Raw genomic sequence first — 21,735 nt, 5'->3', positions numbered from 1 at the left:
ACCTGACACATGTTCCCTAGGCAGTTTAGAAAACATGGACTTGTTTCCTTGGCCACATACATGTGAATCTACAAGAAAGGGGATATTGTAGACACCGAAAGAGTGGGCACTGTTCAAAAGGAATGCCCCACAGATGTCACCACGGTAAAGCTGGTGTACCATTGTTACCCAGCATGCTGTTGTGACTCTTGTGATCAAACAGAAAGGGAAGGTTCTTGCCAAGAGAATTAATATGCACATTGAGCATATTAACCACATTAAGAGCTGAGACAGCTTCTTGAAACCTATGAAGGAAAAAGATGAGAAAAAGAAGGAAGTCAAAGAGAAACATGCCTGGGTTTAACTGAAGCTCCAGCCTGCTCCACGCAGAGAAGTGCACTCTGTGAGAACCAGTGGAAACAAGCCTGGGCTTCCGGAACCTATTCCCTATGAACTCATGGCATAACAGTTCTAAAAAAAATCAAAGACATTTGCACTATTAAAAACAAAAACAAAACAAAAAAACCTACTCATGGGAATCAAACAATGGTTTCCAGAATTGGGTCAGATTCTTGTGAGACTAATTTGAGAACTAAAGAAAATCTCAGGTGTTTTGGTAAGGCACAAAATCTGGAAAACAAAATTAACATGCTATTGTACAATAGAGTTTATTTGCTATGGTTACCAGTATTAAAAATGTGAATAATAAACATGGTTCACTTTTGTATTTCTGTAATACAATGGAAAAGAAAAAAATGATTACAGTAGCACTAAGTACCACAGAAAAGCACAGATTTCATCATAAATATGTCAAATTACACCAAATCAATAAACTAATGAGAATCTTACCTAAAATAGGATAATAATTAACTCAATTGGTTTTTTTTGGGGGGGGTTTTTATCTGTTTAAATGATAGCATACCTAACAGAGAAAATGTCATTGGGCAGGACTAAAAAAAAATTGTTATGGCACATACATTTCTGTATGGTTTTACAATGATCATGTTCCAAAGCAGCTAAAAGTACTTGATGAGATAAATGCATGTGCGCGGTTTAATATCAAGCAACAGTCTATTTGGCAACCTCGGCTGCTAATCAAACAATTATGAAATGGAAAGTACATCTTGTACAAGCTGACAGAGCCATTAAATCAGGAGAGCTGTGGGCAGACATACTGACACTGCAAGAATTACCAGAAAGCATTAATTTCAGCATTAATAAAATGGCAGTAAATAGGTGACAGCTGCCAGCTGAACTAGGAAATAAGGTTACTGGCCTTGTTAAGCTCCCGGCTCATCTTCTCAGGCACAAACTGATCAAGGTAACGTCTGAAGTGAAGTGCATCAATGGCAACTATCTCAGTGCAGCGCCGCTGCCAGTCGTCCCTGGGACGAGACAGAAAGGGGAGGAAGACAAGGAACAGGTAAAGTCGCTGGACCCCTCACAAATGCCAAGGCTTTGCCAGTGTTAAAATATCAAAAACACTGGCTTGGCGCCCCGTAGCATAGTGGTTACGGCGCCAGCCACGTACACCGGGGCTGGCAGGTTCAAACCCAGCCTAGGCCAGCTAAACAACAATGACAACTGTAACAAAAATAGCTGGGCATTGTGGAGGGTGCCTGTAGTCCCAGCTACTTGGGAAGCTGAGGCAAGAGAATCGCTTAAGCCCAGGAGTTGGAGGTTGTTGAGAGCTGTGGATGCCACGGCACTCTACCGAGGGCGACATAGTGAGATTCTGTCTCAAAAAAAAAAAAAGAAAGAAAAAACAAACGAACCAGTGCCTGTGGGTCTAACAGAAGTGGAAGAGAGGACACACTCTTCTATTTTTTAGATATCAAAGCATACACATATGCACTCTTGGGCATTAAAAAGTAAAATGAAAACCTAACAAGAGACAGCAGAATGACACATTGTGAGCAGGTACATCATTTATGGTGAGCCTCAGAGGTTAAAGGATATTGAGGCAAACAAAAGAAATTTAGTTCTTCGTTTTCCACTAATACTAAAGACAGGACGTTTGTATCTTGACAAGAGCTCATTCCTACTTTGCTTTGAGAGATCTGCTTTAAATCGTTCGGGTTTTCGTCATCATATATTGTCTAGGAAACAATCCCAATAAGTCAAGTGTTATAAAAATGTGAAATAATTCAGTGTAGCATTCTGCCTGCTATGCTCAACTGTCATCTGTGAAAGATTATTTTTAAAAAGACAAAGACATCAAAGTAGACAATAACATGCTGCCTGTGGAAACAGAAAGACTGATTGAAATAATTTTGGAAATGGGTAAAATTCCAAATATTTTTATCTCTTTATAAACTTGCATATATTGCTATGCCAAGCAACTTTTCACACGGTGAATAACAACAGAAACCTTCACGCTACCTTGCAAATAATTATTAGGAATAAACATACACATGAAAACTGCTTGTTGCAACCACATATTTTATACAAAATAAGGAGAAAAGAAACCAGAGGCTGGACTTGAGACAATCAAAGAATAAGTCCTTGATACAAATACAGCTACATAGGCAAAAGCTGATTCTGCCCAACAGTTTTTGAAAAAAAAAAAAACATTTTTTTTTCTCATTAAAAAACAAACAACACAAAAAACTCCACAAGCTTTCAGGTAGCATTTTTATAAAATTTACCTCTGGTGAATTACACAATTTAGTGAGGAAGCAGGAATGCCAAAATATAAAAACACATTTTAAGAAACAGGAGACAGTAGCTTCTGAAAGACCCTACAAAGTTCAGTGTAGGGTCTGTCATTGACTGGTTTGTGTGGCATTAGGCCCACTGTCCCAACAAAGGTTTCCCTCACTTACTTCAACAGGAAAATTAAGGATAACTAAATAAGCTGACCTAGGACTTTAAGTTCTAAGTAGAACCTATTCTAAATAAGTCTAAATAAGTTTGAACTTGGTGGTTAAACTCTGCTGCCTTGCCTTTTTTTTTTTGAGACAGAGTCTCACTATGTTGCCCTCAGTAGAGTGCTGTCGCATCACAGCTCACAGTAACCTCAAACTCTTGGGCTTAAGAAATTCTCTTGCCACAGCCTCCCAGTAGCTGAGACTACAGGTGCCTGCCACAATGACCGGCTATTTTTTTGTTATTGTTGTCAATGTTTTTAGCAGGCCCTGTAACCCGAGGGCACATGGCCGGTGCCCTAACCACTGAGCTATGAGCGCCAACCCACTGCCTTCCTTCTAATTGGCAACTTATAAGTAAAGAATTGGAGAGAACTCTGCACTTCTTGTCTCAGCTTTAGACTTTCAGTTCTTATCTTCTCTGTTCCTCCCTTTGGTATATGGAGATGATGATATTGTTTTAACTGCCCATGAACCTGCAATACTGAACTTAAAAAGAAAGTTCAATTGCTGAATTAAGAGTGGAAGGGATACAGAGCATATAAGGCTGAAGTTCACATTCCTTTCCTTTTAACCATGCGATACTAAAGTTAGAACCAGACTCACCTTTCACTTCCATCTTCATGGCTCCGGGCCCAACGATATGTCTCAGCATAGCCTGTGTATTCACTGTACTGTTCAGTACCTGAAACATAAAATCTGCTACTATTAACTTCATACTCAATGGTAAAACAATCAACCTAAGGTCAACAATAAGGCAAGGATTACCACCCTCATCACTTCTTTTCAGTGCTGTACTGAAAGTCTCCCCAGCCATTGCAATAAGGTAAGAAAAGAAATAAAAAGCATAAATACTGCAAAAAGAAAAAGTAAAATCTTCTCTATTTGGAAATGTTATAATTGTTTACATAGCAAATCCTAGGCAATCATTCAAAGAAAGGAAGGAAGAGGAAAGAAAACAAAAAAGAAATACCTTATAAACAAATTCAGGAAGATCAAAGGTCTGACAAGATATTAGCAGTAAACAATGTGAAAATAAAACTTAAAAAAACATTGCCCATAATGTCAAAAAAATATAAAATATCTAGGAACAAAAACAAACATTAAACATGCCACTGAGAAAAAGTAAAGAAACATATGGAAAGACACACTATGCTCTTAGGATACTTATTATTGTTATAATGTTCATTTTTAAAATACAGATTCACATCAATCTTAATGATAATTCAGTGTAGTGCTAAAAAGAAGTGATGAGGGTGGTAATCAATCACATCAATCTCAATGATAATCTCAGCAGACTTTTAAAAAATAGTAATTAAGGTGATTTTAAAATTGACATGCAAATACAAAAGAATCTAGAATAGTCAAAAACATTTTGAAAAAAGAAAAGTGAAGAACTTAACTACCTGAGTTAAATGCTTAACTTGGTCATAATCTAAGGAAAAACCAAGAGATCAATGGAATTAACAAGAATCCATAAGTAAATCCACAATTCTGCAATCAAGTGATTTTTCAAGAAGGATGCTACAATAATCCACCCAAAAAGAATAGTCTTTTCAAAAAATATTGATGGAACAAGTAGACACTCAGGAAGAAAAAGCTCATAACCTCAACCGCTAGCTCACACTATTTATAAAAACAATTTTGAGATGACACAGACATAAACGTATAACTACAGGATTTTTAGAAAAAAACATAGTTTTATGACATTGGTGGTAAGTAAAAATTTTGTAAGACAAGATAAAGGAAAGCAGCAACCATAAAATTTACAAAAACAAACAAAAATGAACGAAAACCAAGTACTTCTGGGCACTAAAACACTTTTAGGAAAATGCTTAGGCAAGACTGGAAGAAAAAATATTGGCAGAATAAATATCTGACAAAGGACGTGCATTCAGAATATTTGAAGAACTCCTATAAGTCAATTAAAAAAATACAACCCAATTTAGAAAAATGAGTAAATTTGAACATAAACTTCACACAAGAAGATCTACAATTGCCTAACAACTATATGAAATAGTGCTCATCTTTTGTAGTGATTGGAGAAATGCAAATTAAAACAATAGTAGTAGTTTATAAACTATTTGGTGAGTAAACCACTCACCAAAAGCAGGGCTAAAATCAAAAAGACTAACCAACACTGAATGTTGGTGAGAATGTAAAATGGGTAGAAATCTCACATATTGCTGGTAGAACCTAAAATGGCACAAAAATGTTGGAAAAGAGTTTAGCAATTTCTTATAAAATTAAATAGACATCCTACCCTTTGATCTAGAAATTCCATGCCTAGGTATCTACCCCAAAGAAATTAAAAATGTATGCCCACGACAATCGCACAGAAGAATATTCATAGCAGATTGATTTGTAATAGCCAGAATACAGTTCAACCAGAGACACAGAACAAGCAGGAAATACATGTGAGAAGACTTACTGCAAGAATCTGGCATACATAATTACGGGAGCTGACGAGGGGGGTCCAAAGGGCAGGCTAGAACTCTCAGGTATGGACTGAAGCTGTTATCCACAGGATCCATTTCTTTTTAGAGATTCAGCTCTGCTCTTAAAAACTTTAAACCAATTTAATCAGTTCTGGATATCTACATGTAAATGACTGAAACGGGACCCACACCTTTTTCCACTCACAAAAATTGATTCAAGATCGATAAAGGACTTAAATTTAAGGCATGAAACAATAAAAATTTTCAAAGAAAGCATAGGAAAAATACTGGAAGATACTGGCCTGGGGAAAGACTTCATGAAGGAGACTGCCATAGCAATTGCAACAACAACAAAAATAAACAAATGGGACTTAATTAAACTGAAAAGCTTCTGTATAGCTAAGGAGACAACAACCAAAGCAAATAGACAACCTACACAATGGGAAAGAATATTTGCATATTTTGAATCAGACAAAAGCTTCATAACTAGGATCTATAGAGAACTCAAATTAATCCACATGAAAATACCATTTATCAATGGGCAAGAGACACGAATAGAACCTTCTCTAAAGAAGACAGATGAATGGCTAACAAACATATGAAAAAATGCTCATCATCCCTATTTATTAGAGAAATGCAAATCAAAACCACCCTGAGATACCATCTAACCCCAGCGAGAACAGCTCACATCACAAACTCTCAAAACTGCAGATGCTGGCATGGATGTGGAGAGAAGGGAACACTTTTACATTCCTGGTGGGACTGCAAACTAGTACAACCTTTCTGGAAGGAAGTATCGAGATCCCTCAAAGTACTGAAGCTAGACCTCCCATTGGATCCTGCAATCCCATTACTGGGCATCTACCCAGAAGGAAAAAAATCCTTTTATCATAAGGACACTTGCACTAGACTGTTTATTGAAGCTCAATTTACAATCACCAAAATGTGGGAACAGCCTAACTGCCCACCAACCCAGGAATGGATTAACAAGCTGTGGTATATGTACACCATGGAATACTATTCAGCCATTAAAAAAATAGAGACTTTATATCCTTCGTATTAACCTGGATGGAAGTGGAAGACATTATTCTTAGTAAAGCATCACAAGAATGGAAAAGCATGAATCCTATGTACTCAATTTTGATATAAGGACAATTAATGACCTAGCACATGGTGGGAGGTGGGGGAAGGGGAGAGCAGAGAGAGAGAGAGAGAGAAGGAGGGAGGGGGTGGGGAAAGCAAGAGCAGAGAGTGGGAAGGAGGGAGGGGGGTGGGGCCTTGGTGTTTGACACACCTTTTGGAGGCAAGACCCAATTATAAGAGAGACTTTGCCTAACAAATGCAATCAGTATAACTGGGTTTCTTGTACCCTCAATGAATCCTCAACAATAAAAAGAAAAAAAAAAACTTTAAACCAATTGAATCAGCCCCACCCAGATTCTTGCTTATTTAATGCAATTAAATTAACTTAATATGATTAAATTCACTCCCTTATTTAAAGTTACCTGATTATGGACCTTGATTACTTCCTCAAACATTTTCATGGCACTAAACATCTAGACTGATGTTTGACAGAATAACTGGGGGCCACAGCCTAGCCAAGGTAAAAAAGAGCATCACAAAGCCTAAAAGTGGAACCAATCCAAATATCTATCATGAAATAGGCAAAACATGTAGGATGATCACACAAAGGAAATACTACTTAGTAATGAAAAGGATGGAACCAATGATATGCTCAAAATACAGATGAACCTCTTAATATGCTGAGCAAAAGAAGATACAAAAGACTACATACTATATATATTTATATGAAATTCTAAAATCTCAAAAAGGACAAAACTAATTTGTAATGAACAAAAAAAATTATGGTTGTTTTGGGCCAGGGTGGGGAATGACCAGAAAAGTGCTCAAGGCAATGTTGTGAGGTAACAAGTACAGTGTTTTATGTTGTGATTGAGCAGTGGGATACAGGAGCATATGTACATATTTTCCCAAACTGACATCATAAACTTATCATTGGGTACATCAGTGCGTATACATTTCAGGAAAAAAGAAATAGAAAAACAAAAGAACTATAAACAAACAGTGCACCCCATTTAACAGGTTTGCTTTTTCAGGGGTGTCCAACCTGCAGGCCTGCATGCTGATTTTGTGAGAACATATTTTGTTTATTTGTGGTGTCAGATACCATGAAAAGTATGCATGGGCCTTTTTTTTTTTTTGCTTCAGTTTTCCTTTGTGTTTGTTTATTTTGTGGCCCAAGATAACTCTTAGTCTTCCAATGTGTAACAGAAAAGAAAAAAGTTGGACAGCCCTGGTTTAGCAGTTCCAAAACCACCTTTTGCATATTCTGGGCTTAAGCAAATGAGAATATAAATTGAAGATAATAGGAGCCCCATTTTCACTGTTGGGAAAGAGATTTCCGACTATAGAAAAAGGGAAGACTACAATATGTACTGTGATGCTGGATAAGAATGGGAGGTATCAGTATGAAGTTACAGTTGTGTGCATGTATGTGTAAAATATATCTGTTCTGTCCAAATACTGGTTTCTAAAAATTACTCTGATAAAACCAGGACTCCTTGAATAAATGGTTGATTTTAGAGCTGGGACAGGGAATATACACAATGAGCTTAGAACACTTTTTGTGCTAAAAAAGAAGAAAGTGCATTAAAGAATAATGGGCCCATGTCAAAGGCACATAAATAGCTAATTTGAAGGAGCCTCCACTGATCAAATCTGGGACAATTAGCATCAAACAGATGATAGTAATGGATTATAACCCGTTGAATAAAATAAGAATCCATGTATCTACACAGATATTCATAATTAAGTATACACAAAGGAGAAAGAAAGGAATATCCTTCCTCATAATAGAATGCCAACTACTAAATGATAAGAGTTTAAAAAATGGTTAATGGCTGCTAATATTAGTAAGTGAAAGCTTGATGAGGACAGATACTCAAAGTACGTAAAATACATAACTATAGGTTACTTTCAAGTGCAAAAGGATAACCCGACAGTGCAGAAACCTGGTGGCCCCCACCTTAACTGAGTCATTAGACCTATATCACAAATGTTGGGACAAATCATGATCACTTGTCTCCTCAAAAGATACGGTAAGACACAAAATCACTTCTGTGCTATGCCTACCAAAATGAATAAACTGACGCTAATTAGGGACAAGCAACAAATCCCAAATGAGGGCGATTCTACAAAGTAATTTGCTTATATACTCTAGAAATACCAAGGTGAACAAACATAAGGAAATGCTGAGAAACTGTTTCAGTTCAAAGAATACAAGACAACTAAATACAAGGTATGAGCCTGGATCGGCTGAAGACCAGGGAGGGGGAAGCTACAAAGGACTAATTGAGGTAACTGACAAAACTGGAATACAGGACTAGAGCTTAACAGTACTGTTTCAATGGTAAACATCCTAATATTGGTTAACTGTGCTATGCTCCTGTAAGAAAATGTTCTAATTCTTAGGAAGTATACATGAAAATATTTAGGGGTAAAAGGGGACAATGTCTCCAATACACTCTTAAACAGTTCAACAAAACAAAAGTGAGAAAGAATCATGAAGCAAGTAGGTCAAAAATGTAAACTGGTGAATTTGGGTAAGAAGTATACAGAAATTTGATGTATTATTCTTGCAACCTTTTTGTAAGTGTGAAATTTCATATACACACGTACATATAAAAATATATTTATAATATAAAGCTATAAAATTGTTTATTTTTGTATATGATTAAAATTTTCCATAATAAAAAATTTAAACTCAATATTAGAGTTTACAGACTATTAGCATATTGCATCTTAAAAAAAAATTTTTTTTGGAAATTTGAACATGTGGTTAGAAGCATAAGATACACTGCCATTCCAGAGGACTTGAGATGGAACTGCCCCAAGCCTTGCCACCCATGGCTAAGGTGGCGAAGGGGGTGGGAATGTTCAGCAGAATAGACAAGACAGTAGTCTGTGGGAAATGACTAGATAGAAATCAGCAGTTTAGCAGAGTCAGGATATCAACAGAGTTAGAAAGCAGCTGACAATTAAATTACCCTCCAGCCTTAGCTATCTAACCTGTGTGCTGTAACTCTCCCTCATCAAGTCCCTATACGGTAGTTTGATGATTCAGTGCTCCACTGTCCTTCACCCTGACAGCCCTCTTCCTTGAACAAAAGACCGCCTGTTTAATTGAAACATGAGACTATTAACTTCTCACTTTTTTTTACTTTGTATATGCATGCCCCCAAGACACCAATAAAAAGCTGTTGGGAATTCAGTTTGAGGTGGTGCCTCTCTGCCTCCCTACAATGCAGTCTTCTGTTCCTCTCTTTGTCTGTCGGACCCCTGACAGTCAGCAAAAGTCCCCGCCTGGGGAATTCTCAGTCTGCCAGTGTTGGGGCTCCCTCTCATGCTGCAACATGAATACTAACTGTTTATTACATGTCATTACTGAACTGTTAATTTTCCTAGGTTTTATAAGAGAATTCTTTTTTCTTTTTTGTTCTTTTTGTTTTCTTTTAAATTAGTATGGGTACATAATAGTTGTATGTCTTTCTAGAGAACTTAAAAATAATTTTAATTTATACTTTAATTTTTAATACTTATAAATTCATCCAGATTTTGGGCAAGATCTCCTGCTACAAATCAAGAAAATAATTACAAAATTCATATTGTTTCTTTTGTGAAGCTCTCCTTGACCCTGTAAGTAGAGCTGGCTACTCCTTCTCTATGGTCTCACAGTACTTTACACCTAACATCCTAGGAGCCTTTAATACATTAAGCTACAATCTGAAAACCAACTGTATTTCTACATAGTAGCTATGAACAATTAGAAAATGAAATTTAAAAAACACAAAAATTTATAATAGCAACAAAAATTATGAAATACTTAGGGATAAATTCGATAAAAATGTGGAAGAGGCATATACAATAAAAACTATAAAATATTACTGAAAAAAATTAAGGCCTGAATTAACAGAGAGATGTACTTATTGGTATCTCAAAAGCTAAATGTTGTTAAAATGTTAATTCACTGCGAATAGACCTATAGATTCAAACCAGTTATTTTATTTATTTATTTTTATTATTATTATTTTTTGAGACAGAGTCTCAAGCTGTCACCCTGGGTAGAGTGCCATGGCGTTACAGCTCACGGCAACCTCAAACACTCGGGTGTAAGCGATCCTCTTGCCTCAGCCTCCCAAGTAGCTGGGACTACCACAGCGCCCAGCTATTTTTTGTTGCAGTTGTCATTTTTGTTTCGCAGGCCCAGGCTGGATTCAAACCCGCCAGCTCCAGTGCATGTGGCTGGCACCCTAGCTGCTTGAGCTACAGGTGCCGAGCCTCAAACCAGTTATTTAAAATTCCAGAAAACTTTTTTATAAACACTGAAAAACTGATAGTAAACTTCACCAAAATAATCCAGAAAAACAAAGTTAGAGGACTCACAGTACCCAATTTTAAGAATTATTAAAAAGCTGGCTTAGGGGTGGCACCTGTAGCTCAACAGAGTAGGGCGCCGGCCCCATATGCCAGAGGTGGCAGGTTCAAACCAAGCCCCAGCCAAAAACTTCAAAAAAAAAAAAAAAAAAAAGGCTGGCTTAAGCGGCTAGGGTGCCAGCCACGTACACCGGACCTGGAGGTTCAAATCCAGCCCAGGCCCAAACAATGACAACTACAATTTAAAAACAGCTGGGTGTTGTGGCAGATGCCTATAGTCCCATCCCAGCTACTTGGGGGGGCTGAGGCAAGAGAGTCGCTTAAGCCCAAGAGTTGGAGGTTGCTGTGAGCTGTGACGCCACAGCACTCTACTGAGGGTGACATAATGAGACTCTGTCTCAAAGAAAAAAAAAAGAATTATAAAAAAAAAAAATTTGAGCAGCGCCTGTGGCTCAAAGGGGTAGGGCGCTGGCCCCATATACTGGAGGTGGTGGGTTCAAACCCGGCCCCAGCCAAAAACTGCAAAAAAAAAAAAAAAAAAAAAAATAAGCTACTATAACCAAAGCAGAATAAATAAAAACAAAGTAGATTTAAAAAATTAAAAATTGGCTGGGCGCGATGGCTCACACCTGTAATCCCAGCACTCTGGGAGGCCAAGGCGGGCGGATAGCTTGAGCTTATGGGTTTGAGACCAGCCTGAGCAAAACACAAAGACAAGATCTCTGTCTCTACTAAAAATATAAAAACTGAGGTAAGAGTTTTGCTTGAGCCTAAGTTGGAGGTTGCTGATGCCATGGCACTCTGCCTACCCATGGCAATAGCTTGAGACTCTCTCAAAAAATAAATAAATAAATAAATAACTTCTCCTCTTCATAAGTCACTGTTAAAAGAATGAAAATATATGCCACAGATATTTGATAAAGAATTTATTACATTCAAAATAAAGCATTTTCAAAACTCAAGAATAAAAAGAAAACAACCAAAACAAGGACAAAACATGGTTTCATGGGTGAAGAAACTATATATAAATACAGTTTACTGTATATTAATTATACCTCAATAAAGCTATTTTAAAAAATGTAATCTAAGTCCTTCACTAGACCAACAGCTTCTCAAGGGTCAGGGATTATAAATTATTAATATATGTCTCGATTAACATCTTATAATGCAACACTATAAATTCAGTAAATACTTGCTGAATAAACATAGTAATTAATGAGCAAATACATTTAATTGAGATTAAAATAATGAGTGCAGAAATAGTGTGAAGGTGCTACATAACTGACACATATAAAAAATTCACATCTAGGGTGGCACCTGTGGCTCAAGGAGTAGGGCACCGGGTGGTGGGTTCAAACCCAGCCCCCGCCAAAAAATAAAACTGCAAAAAAAAAAAAATTCACATCTAGAGACAACAGGGCAAGGTAAAACAAGCACTACACTGAGATCAAGACACATGAGCAACCCAAATGAACCTTTAGTAGCCAAGTGACCTCAGGGTCATTAATAACTCTTATTTACCTCATAGAATTTCTTAGAACTTAGACAAGCAAACAAAACCATCAAGCAGTCAGTATTGGTACTTAACTGACAAGCAAACAAAACCATCAAGCAGTCAGTATTGGTACTTAACTGACAAGCAAACAAAACCATCAAGCAGTTAGTATTGGTACTTAACTTAGTAAGGGGGTAGAGAAACTAAAGGCATATGACCCTTTTTATATGATGGTTAAAAGCAATCTGGTCTGCTGGCCCAATGGGAACCATGACAGTCAAGAACACTCTTCTTGTCTTCCGTTTCTGCCTAAAAGTAGACAAGCCTCGTTTTTCCTGTTATAAAAACAAATACTTGTTCTGTCTTTTGCAGAGAAAGTGGTTGAAAAATATAAAATAACTATTATCATGTTTTTTATTTCAAATTAGGATGGTTTCAGTCTTCTTTCCTAAGAAGATTGAGGTTAGATTTAGTTCCTTCAAGTACAAAAAATCAAAAATACAAATGCTTTTGTTCTTAACAAATTAAATCAGCTAGGCATGGTGGCTCATGCCTATAATCCTAGTGCTCTAGAAGGCTGAGGCAGGTGGCTTGCTTGAGCTCAAGAGTTTGAGACCAGCCTTAGCAAGAGCGAGACCCCGCCTCTACTAAAAACAGAAAAACTAGCCAGATGTGGTGGAGGGTGCCTATAGTCTCAGCTACTCAGGAGGGTGAAGCAAGAGACTGCTTGAGCCCAAGAGTCTGAAGTTGCTGTGAGCTATGATGACACCATACCACTCTACCCAGGGCCACAGAGTGAGACTCTGTCTCAAAGAAAAAAAAACAAAATAAGTAACAACAAAAAAATTAAATCCTGAATTTTCTAAGTAAACGTTTTTCAAAATGATGCCTCTGTCCCCTGTGAAAAATCAATTCCTTTAGTTTAACACTGAAATTTATTACAATGAACTATGATGAAAATGTAAAGGTAAACAGTGAGAGAAGATGGAAAGACCCTTGTGATAGCTCTCTAGGAGTGGCCTATAAGACTTCATGGTCAAAGACAGACCTTCATTCAGGAAATAACTAGAAAGAACCCATTAAAATCTATTCAAAGTTCATGACCACTTTATGAGTTTTCAGACATAGTACTAAGAAACATTCTTATTTTCTTTTAGTAGGAGTCAATGTTTGTAATGAAAATGAGAAAAACTATTTGGAGATTAAAAAATTTCTATTTACTAAAAAATTTCTACTTACTAATGGACTGTGCCCTTGGAAAGGTTTACGTAAAGCCATCTACCCAAATTTCATTAGCATCATTCACACAGTGGTGAAGTAGTTAGATGCTGTAGTTAGAACACTCTTCTTTTAATTCTTGTGATTAATAAAAATTCACAAAAGCACAACCAAATATAATATTTTATTTCCAAACATTTTTGGAAAACTTCAACTGAATTTGGATCTTTCCCAAGAAGCAGGTGTCATTTGCCAATAAGCTGTTTTGTGGTGACAAGCACCAATTCTGTAAGAGGCTCCCAGCAACAGTGTCTACTTGTGGTCATTTCTAGCAGCTCTGCTGACACTAAGATGTAAAGAGTTATGATGTCTGGGCCAAGCTGATCCACTAGAGGGCTAAGTTTTATGTTAAATATACGAATACTCTGCTCCATATTTAGGCATCTACTTTATGTGCTCACCAAATAGAAACAACCACCCCCACCCGCCCCCCCCCCACACCTACTTAACCCCCTTTAGTATTGAAGCTATTTTTGCTGAATGTTGTGAAGAGGAACAAATGAGAGAGGGAAAAAAGAAAAGTAAAGGGAAGATTGGAGTTTTATTTCTTTTCCTCTATTCATACTTACAGAAAGGCTTTAACTCATGGCTGCCCCAGGGAAGATCACAGTAAATAAAGAGATAACATTGTCTGGATAGAAGTATTTGCCTGTTTGCATGACCTGTTTCATATTCATTTAAAAGTCTGATACCAACCAGATGTCTCACAATGATGACAAATTTAATTTATTTCCAATTTCTCAAACTCTTCTACAGATTCAGGCAGCACAGTCACAGCCATTAGCTCACGGAGCCTGGATACATCATTGAAGGAATGAAATTGATCAGGCAGATAGATTGCAGAGTATGGTTAAGAGTCTCCTAAGGAGGGAGATGGCAGAAATCCAGACATCAAATAGATGATGAAATGGCCATTTCCATTAAGGGAACATCACATCACAGATATTAATTAGGAGGCACTATAATAAAGTTAAGTAGATGTGGGAAAAAATGCTGAGTTAAAAGTCACCCCAAATGTCCTTAGCCTGAGGTAATTATAGAACTGAAGGTGAGTCATGGATCTACAATTTTCCATTCATTTTACAATGACTGCAGGTAAGTTAGAGACCTGATATAACACCACATTAATCCTTTTTTAATATCAGGAACAAACTATCTTTAAAAAAAGAAAATATCCTAATGTTTTCCTTTTCCTGCTTCATTCCCAAGGGAAATGACATCCTTTATTCACAGCAACATTAATGGCAGATGACAAAGTACTTACTACTTTCAAGAGAAATTAAGCAACTAAAACAAATTATCTTTACATTTTAATGCCAGCATTTTGACAAGTTTTTTTATTTCAAGCACTAGGATTATAGGCATGAGCCACCATGCCTAGCTGATTTAATTTGTTAAGAACAAAAGCATTTGTATTTTTGATTTTTTGTACTTGAAGGAACTAAATCTAACCTCAAGGATGTACATTCATCTTAAAAACTAATGAAATTTTTATTTTATTTTTATTTTATTATTAAATTATAGCTGTGCACATTAATGCGATCATGGGGCACCATACACTGGTTTTACAGACCATTTGACACATTTTTATCACATTGGTTAACATAGCCTTCCTAGCATTTTCTTAGTTATTGTGTTAAGACATTTATATTCTACATTTACTAAGTTTCACATGTACCCTTGTAAGATGCATCGTAGGTGTAATCCCACCAATCCCTCCTCCCTCCCCTCCCTCTCCCCCTTCCCCATATTCTTAGGTTACAACTGGGCTATAGCTTTCATATGAAATCCATAAATTAGTTTCAGAGTAGGGCTGAGTACATTGGATACTTTTTCTTCCATTCTTGAGATACTTTACTAAGAAGAATATGTTCCAGCTCCATCCATGTAAACACGAAAGAGGTAGAGTCACCATCTTTCTTTAAGGCTGTATAATATTCCATGGTGTACATATACCTCAATTTATTAAAAACTAATGAAATATTTATGAGTTTTTAGTTCAAACATGGCATAACTGACTGCTAAAAACTAAAAATCTAAGTTTTATTTGTTATACCCAAATAATGGGGGCAGTCACATTCTAAGCCTTCAGAGCTCCCAAATACAGTATGAGACCAATATTCAAAGTATTTTGTTGCCTGACAATAGATTCATGTCAGCTTATTTTAATTTTTGTTCTGAAATTCCTTGCATTCTCAAGCTCCCCCACTTGTATCCTTCCTATACATAATAAACAAATGCAGATTAATGACCAATATGTGAGTTGAGGAAATTCTGAGAACGAAAGGGGTTAGTTCTCTTTCCATTTTAGTACAATTTGGATCATAATCTCAGAATTCTGGATGAAATACTTCAGTCACTGACTTCAAATAGCTGACCGAGGCTGTATCCAAGAAGAAATTCTTTTGCTGAGGTTCCAATGTTAATTTCCCACATAAATTCAAACAATTAACAAATTTTAATTTTTGTTTTACCTTACCCAAATATCACAGGGATAATAATTAGTAAATGATATGTAATAACTCATTGAAAGCTCCTTTATCAATGGGTGTTTACAAAAGATAAGGAGATATCAGCAAAAATGGTGGAGTAAAAACCTCTAAAAATTCTCACTTCCATAAAAACTATGAGAATACTGTGAGAATTACAGTAATAATCAATTATGGAAGACAACCAAAGGCTTGCAGCAATCCAGGGAGTATTTATTCAAGGAAAAGCAGGTGAATCTTGGTAAAAGATTATTATTATTACCCTATTCCTATTCCACCCTCCCAAGTTCCACAGTAGCCTTAACAACCAGCCTTTCATAATCATGATGAAAATAAGCAGCCTGGCAACCACCAGAGGGGGCAGAAGAAGGCTGAAGTTCTTTCAAAGTCCCATTTTTAAAAAACTATCAAGATTTAACCTGTCTGGAAGTCCCCTGGAAAACCTCTCTCAGAAGGCTGTCTTTACTGGACTTGGAGCTTGCCCAATTTGAAAAGCCTAAGCTCACAAGAGTTTGGTGAAACCAATTACAGGAAATTTAACACTGAGCCTGCCTGAAGTGATGGATAATGGTTGGGGCAAACAATACGCTAACCAAAAGCTTCAAAGGAGAAGCTGAGGAAGGAGATGTCCAGAAAGGAACTCAAAAAGTTCTAATATATTCTTAGGAATCTAGAAGGCCACAATGCATGCCCACAGCTGTGCAAAGGCTCAGGAAAAACCAGAGAATACCCTCAGCTCTCCCCTTTGCCTGAACTTCAGGCTCTGTGCAAGCAGGAAGTGAAGGCTAAGGCAGAGCCATCAACTGCCTGGTATAATGTTGAAAGTGAGTCCCAACATGCACATAGAGCTCTTCTCATTGATTGACAGATTTAGCTCCAAGCATTTAAGGAAATGTCTTCAATTATTAGTAGACTACTAAACCTAACTGAGTAAAATTTCACTAGACACATGAGCGAAAGAACACAGACTTTATAAAATTAATTTAGAAAAGTCATTAAACAAGAAACAGCAATAACAATGAGCTCTAATGAAAAGGAAACATCTGATTTCCAGGGTAATCATTACATTAGTTTAAAATGTTCAGTTTTTAATAAAAAATTGAGACAGAAAAAACTGAGAAAGTATGATCTAGAAAAAAAGAAGTCAATAATAACTGCCTCTGAGGATCTAAGACATTGGATGTTTTAGAAAAAGAATTTAATCAGCTATTTTAAATATCTCAAACTAAAGAAAACTATGTCTAAAGAACTAAAGGAAAGCATGAATGATAATTTTCAAATACAGACTATTAAGAAAAAGATAGAAATTATAAAAAAGAAACAAATAGAAATTCTGGAATTAAAAAGTGTAAGAACTAAAAAAATTCAATACAGAAATTCAAAGCAGATCAGAGCAGGCAGAAGAAGTGCTCGGTGAATTTGAAGATAGATTGAGATTATCTAGTCTGAGGAAGAGAAAGAATAAAGAATGAAGAAAGGGCCAAACACAGTGGCTCCTGCCTGTAATCTTAGCACTCTGGGAGGCCAAGGTGGGTGGATTGCCTGAGCTCATGGAGTTCAAAACCAGCCTGAGCAAGAGTGAGACCCCATCTCTAAAAATAGCCGGGCATTGTGGCTGGTGCCTGTAGTCCCAGCTACTTGGGAGCCTGAAGCAAGAGAATTGCTTGAGCCCAAGAGTTTGAGGTTACTATGAGCTATGATACCATGGAACTCTACTGAGGGTGACAAAGTGAGATTCTGTCTCAAAAAAAAGGAATGAAGAAAAACAAACAGAGCTCCAGAGACCAACATCAAATGCATCAACATATACATAATTTCAGAGTCCTAGAAAAAGAGGAAAGAAAGGGGCATAAAAAATATTTGAAGCATAGTAAAAAATTTACCAAATTTTAGCCAGGCATGCTGGCTCATACCTGTAATCCTAGCACTTTGGGAGACTGAAGCTGGTGGACTGCTTGAGTTCAGGAGTTTAAGACGAGCCTGAGCAAAAGCAAGACCCCTAAAGCAAGTCTTTACCAAAAATAAAAAAACCAGCTGGGCGTTGTGGTGCATGCTTATAGTCCCAGCTACCTAGGAGAGGCAAGAGGATCTCTTGAGTCTAAGAGTTTGAGGTTTTTGTGAACTATGATGCCACAGTACTCTTCCCAGGGCGACAGTTTGAGACTCTGTCTCAAAGAAAATTACCAAATCCTACGTCAACCACTAATCTAAATACTCAAGAAGTTCAATGAACTGGAAGTAGGATAAAGTCAAAGAGATCCACACCTGGAAGCAGCATCATCAAACTGTTGAAGGACAAAAACAAAAGAGAGAATCCTGAAAGCAAGACTTAAGAAAACAAGATACTCTCCAGAAGGGTACCTATGAATATATCAGAGGCAAAGAACATGGCTTTGAAAGAAGTTCTTGGGAGTCTTAGTTTTGTCAGATACATACCTCTTTGGAAGCAATTCAGCTGTGTACACACATTTGATACAACTCATATAGGATGGTTTTTCTCCTACTTTGGGAATAACATAAACCAAATTCTCCAACCCAGGTGAATGTTTATTCTCCCACACTATCTCAAAGTAACAATAGATTCTTATTCCAAGATGAAATGAGAATTCCACTTTTGTAGGGAAAAAAAAGTACCAGCAATTTATGGTGTATTATGGCTTTTAGCTAAGAAAGTTCTTCTAGGCACTTGAATATAAGGCTCAACTTACATATAACAGCTGAATAAGGGTTTTTTTTTTTTTTTAAATACATTTATGCCCATTTCAGTGTGATGATTATTTGTACAAATTGGAGTGCTTACATCATACTAATCAGCATAGCTTTCATCTCATTTACCCAATTATAGCATTAGGACATTTGTGTTCTACACATGATAGAACCAACTTGTACTTGGCAATGTTCTCCATAGTTGTGGTCCCCCTACTATCCCTCCCACGCCCCCCACCATCCCTCGCCCTCCCCTTCCCTCCTTCATCATAGACTAAAGTTGTGTTTCATTTTTTCATATGCAAGTGTGAGTTATTATAAATTAATTTCACAATAGTGCTGAGTACATTGGATACTTCTTTTTCCATTCCTGAGATACTTTACTAAGAACAACATTTTCCAGCTCCATCCATGTAAACATAAAGGAGGTAAAGTCTCCATTTTTTTTTACTGCTGCATAATATAAATAAGGGTTTCTTAAGAGCTATTAATATTTCTTAGCTCATTCACAAGAAAATACTATGACATACTGATATCTCAGTCTACAGAAACTTAAATGAAGAAAAAAATGCTTAATGTCTGTATCAGACCTAAAATATAAATTTGACTAAATTTCTCCCTCCCTTCCCCTATTAACTTAAAAAAAAAAAAATCAAGGAGAAATACTAAGATAATCACACTTTCCTTTAAGATCAGAAATTAGGGTAAGCGTAAAATTACTGAGATCTTTCCTATAAAGCTCACTGTTATATCGACTCTCTGTAAATGCTATAACTGCACTTTTTATACAGTAAAACTTCTGTAAGTTGACCACCCAATGGACTGTAACAAACTGGTCAATATATCGAGGTGGTCAACATAAGGAGCTAGACCTACTGCACAGATATGTACATGTGGTGCATGTCCAGTCTATGGAAATTAGCTCAGCTTAAAAGGAGGTGGTCAACGTAGAGAAGTGGTCAACTATAGAGATTTTATTGCATTTATATACTGCCTTCATACTGAAATATCAACACCGGGAGCTGTGGTTCAAGCTTATAATCCTATCACTCTGGGAGGCTGAAATTCTTGAGCTCAAGAATTTAAGACCATCCAAAGCAAGAAGAGCCAGATCCCCTCTCTATTAAAAAATAGAAAAACTAGCCAAGCATTGTGGAGGGCACCTGAAGTCCCAGCTACTCAGGAAGCCAAGGCAAGAGGATCTTGGGCTTGAGCCCAAGAGTTTGAGGTTGCTGTGAGCTATGATGATGCCATAGCACTCAACCCCTGGGTGACAGAGTGAGACTTTGTCTCAAAAAAAAAAAAAAATCTATTTTTAATCGAAACAAATTATTTTCAAAATGTAATGGAAAAATGACAGTAGTGTAGACAATGTACTCCAAGGTATATCACTATGCTGTTTTTTAGAGCATTATATTTTATCATATCGTAAAATTTAAAACTGGAGAATAACTGAATAGCTTTTACCCCTATTCCTCAGATAAAGATGCCAAGAAAGAAAAGGAGGGAATAAAATGTTTTACTCAAGATTAGGAAAATAGGCCCGGTGCAGTGGCTCACGCCTGTAATCCTAATAGTCCAGGAGGCCAAGGTGGGTGGACTGCTTCAGCTCACAAGTTCAAGATTAGCCTGAGAAAAAGCGAGACCCCATCTCTACTAAAAATAGAAAAACTGAGGCAAGAGGATTGCTTGGAGACTGCTGTGAGCTATGACACCACAGCATTCTATCCAGGGCGATAGCTTGATACTCTGTCTCAAAAAAAAAAAACCCAAAAGTTTAGGAAAATAAAACTGTAACAATTAAAAAGGGCAGGTATAAATTAATGGGAAAAAAAAACAAACCAAAACACTGGGACTATAATACTCACGGAACAGAAAGTTATACCTTGGTGATCTCTAGTCCTCATGACAGACAATCTTAATCTTAGATGGGGGCAAACTACACTGTTACCCAGATTTCCCCAAACTGACCTGTGATAATAAGACATTCATTGTGATCCAGCACCTCAGTGAAGAGTCGTGAAACAATCAACTCAGGATTGATTAAAAATCGTATTTCTTCTTGTACAAGTCCCGCGCTGGTTACGCCGCCTCCAACAAAGCGATTTGCAAAATCCACCTATTTTTGGAAAATACGGCATGTTAAATACTGGTCTCAAATACCTACACAGATGATAAAGAAGCACAGGCCCTCTAAAATCTAATCTTCTTTTTCTGTCATAAAAATCAACCCCAAAATTAGCAACCTTCCTGAGAAGGGCAGATAATAGCTGCTTATACCCTTGCACTCTCTCCGTCTCGTTGCAGAGAACATCTCTCCATATTTCTTTGGATCCCAAAACCAAAAAAGGAACCTGGAAAGTGAAGCTTTAAGGCAATATATGATATATTACAAGGATTCTTGTTTCTTGCCCTTCGTCTGTCCCCTCCTCCCCCAGGGCGTCTTTATGTGGAAAGGTTTTAAGGTCAGTTGCCCACATTTAATCTCCCCTTATGTGTTTCACATGACTTGGATATAATTATACCTTTCTTATATATTATGGCTATCAAACACTTGCCTTAAAGAATTGAACAGTTTAGTAACTTACAGTTTAGGGGTAACCTTTTTCAATCTTACTGGAAGAATAAAGTGATGGAATGTTTGTCTCTCTAAATTCAACACCAAACCCTCAAATGTGAGAACACTACTATGTTTAAAAAATATAGCAAAGGAAAGAAGGAAGGACAAAAACTCAGTATAATGACAAGGATTCAACTAAATTAATATTTCTAACTTAGTTTGAAACTAAACATAAGCTTTATATGGAGTGCTATGGTGGGATCCCCAACCTCCGAAACAGAGGAGTTACACAATCCTCAAGAGAAAGCAAAGCCAACCTTCCAGCATTATTTCAGCATGTCTTAAACTCACTAAGCACTCCAACGTGTCCAACACCATGCCAGGCCCCATGTAGTAACGTGTAAGAAATGGCATCCATCTTTATTTAGATTATTCTATCTGAGGAATTGGATTATATACATATATACAA

General features: G+C 36.9%; 1 protein-coding gene across 6 annotated transcripts in view; it reads right to left on the bottom strand.

Annotated features, from left to right (window-relative positions):
• Positions 1–21,735, bottom strand: part of PARG (poly(ADP-ribose) glycohydrolase) — a 147,368-nt gene that overhangs the window by 26,682 nt on the left and 98,951 nt on the right. For all 6 annotated transcript variants that reach the window (XM_053584978.1, XM_053584977.1, XM_053584981.1 and 3 more), the window contains 3 exons: positions 20,678–20,825; positions 3,453–3,531; positions 1,256–1,364 (listed from right to left, as the gene is read on the bottom strand). In XM_053584978.1, coding sequence (XP_053440953.1) covers positions 1,256–1,364; positions 3,453–3,531; positions 20,678–20,825 — 336 coding nt within the window. The remainder of the gene's footprint in view (positions 1–1,255; positions 1,365–3,452; positions 3,532–20,677; positions 20,826–21,735) is intronic.

This window comes from Nycticebus coucang, chromosome 3 (assembly GCF_027406575.1).
Source record: "Nycticebus coucang isolate mNycCou1 chromosome 3, mNycCou1.pri, whole genome shotgun sequence".
Taxonomy (NCBI): Eukaryota; Metazoa; Chordata; class Mammalia; order Primates; family Lorisidae; genus Nycticebus; species Nycticebus coucang.
Note: the sequence above shows the minus strand (reverse complement) of the source record. Positions and strands in the feature narration are given on the sequence as shown.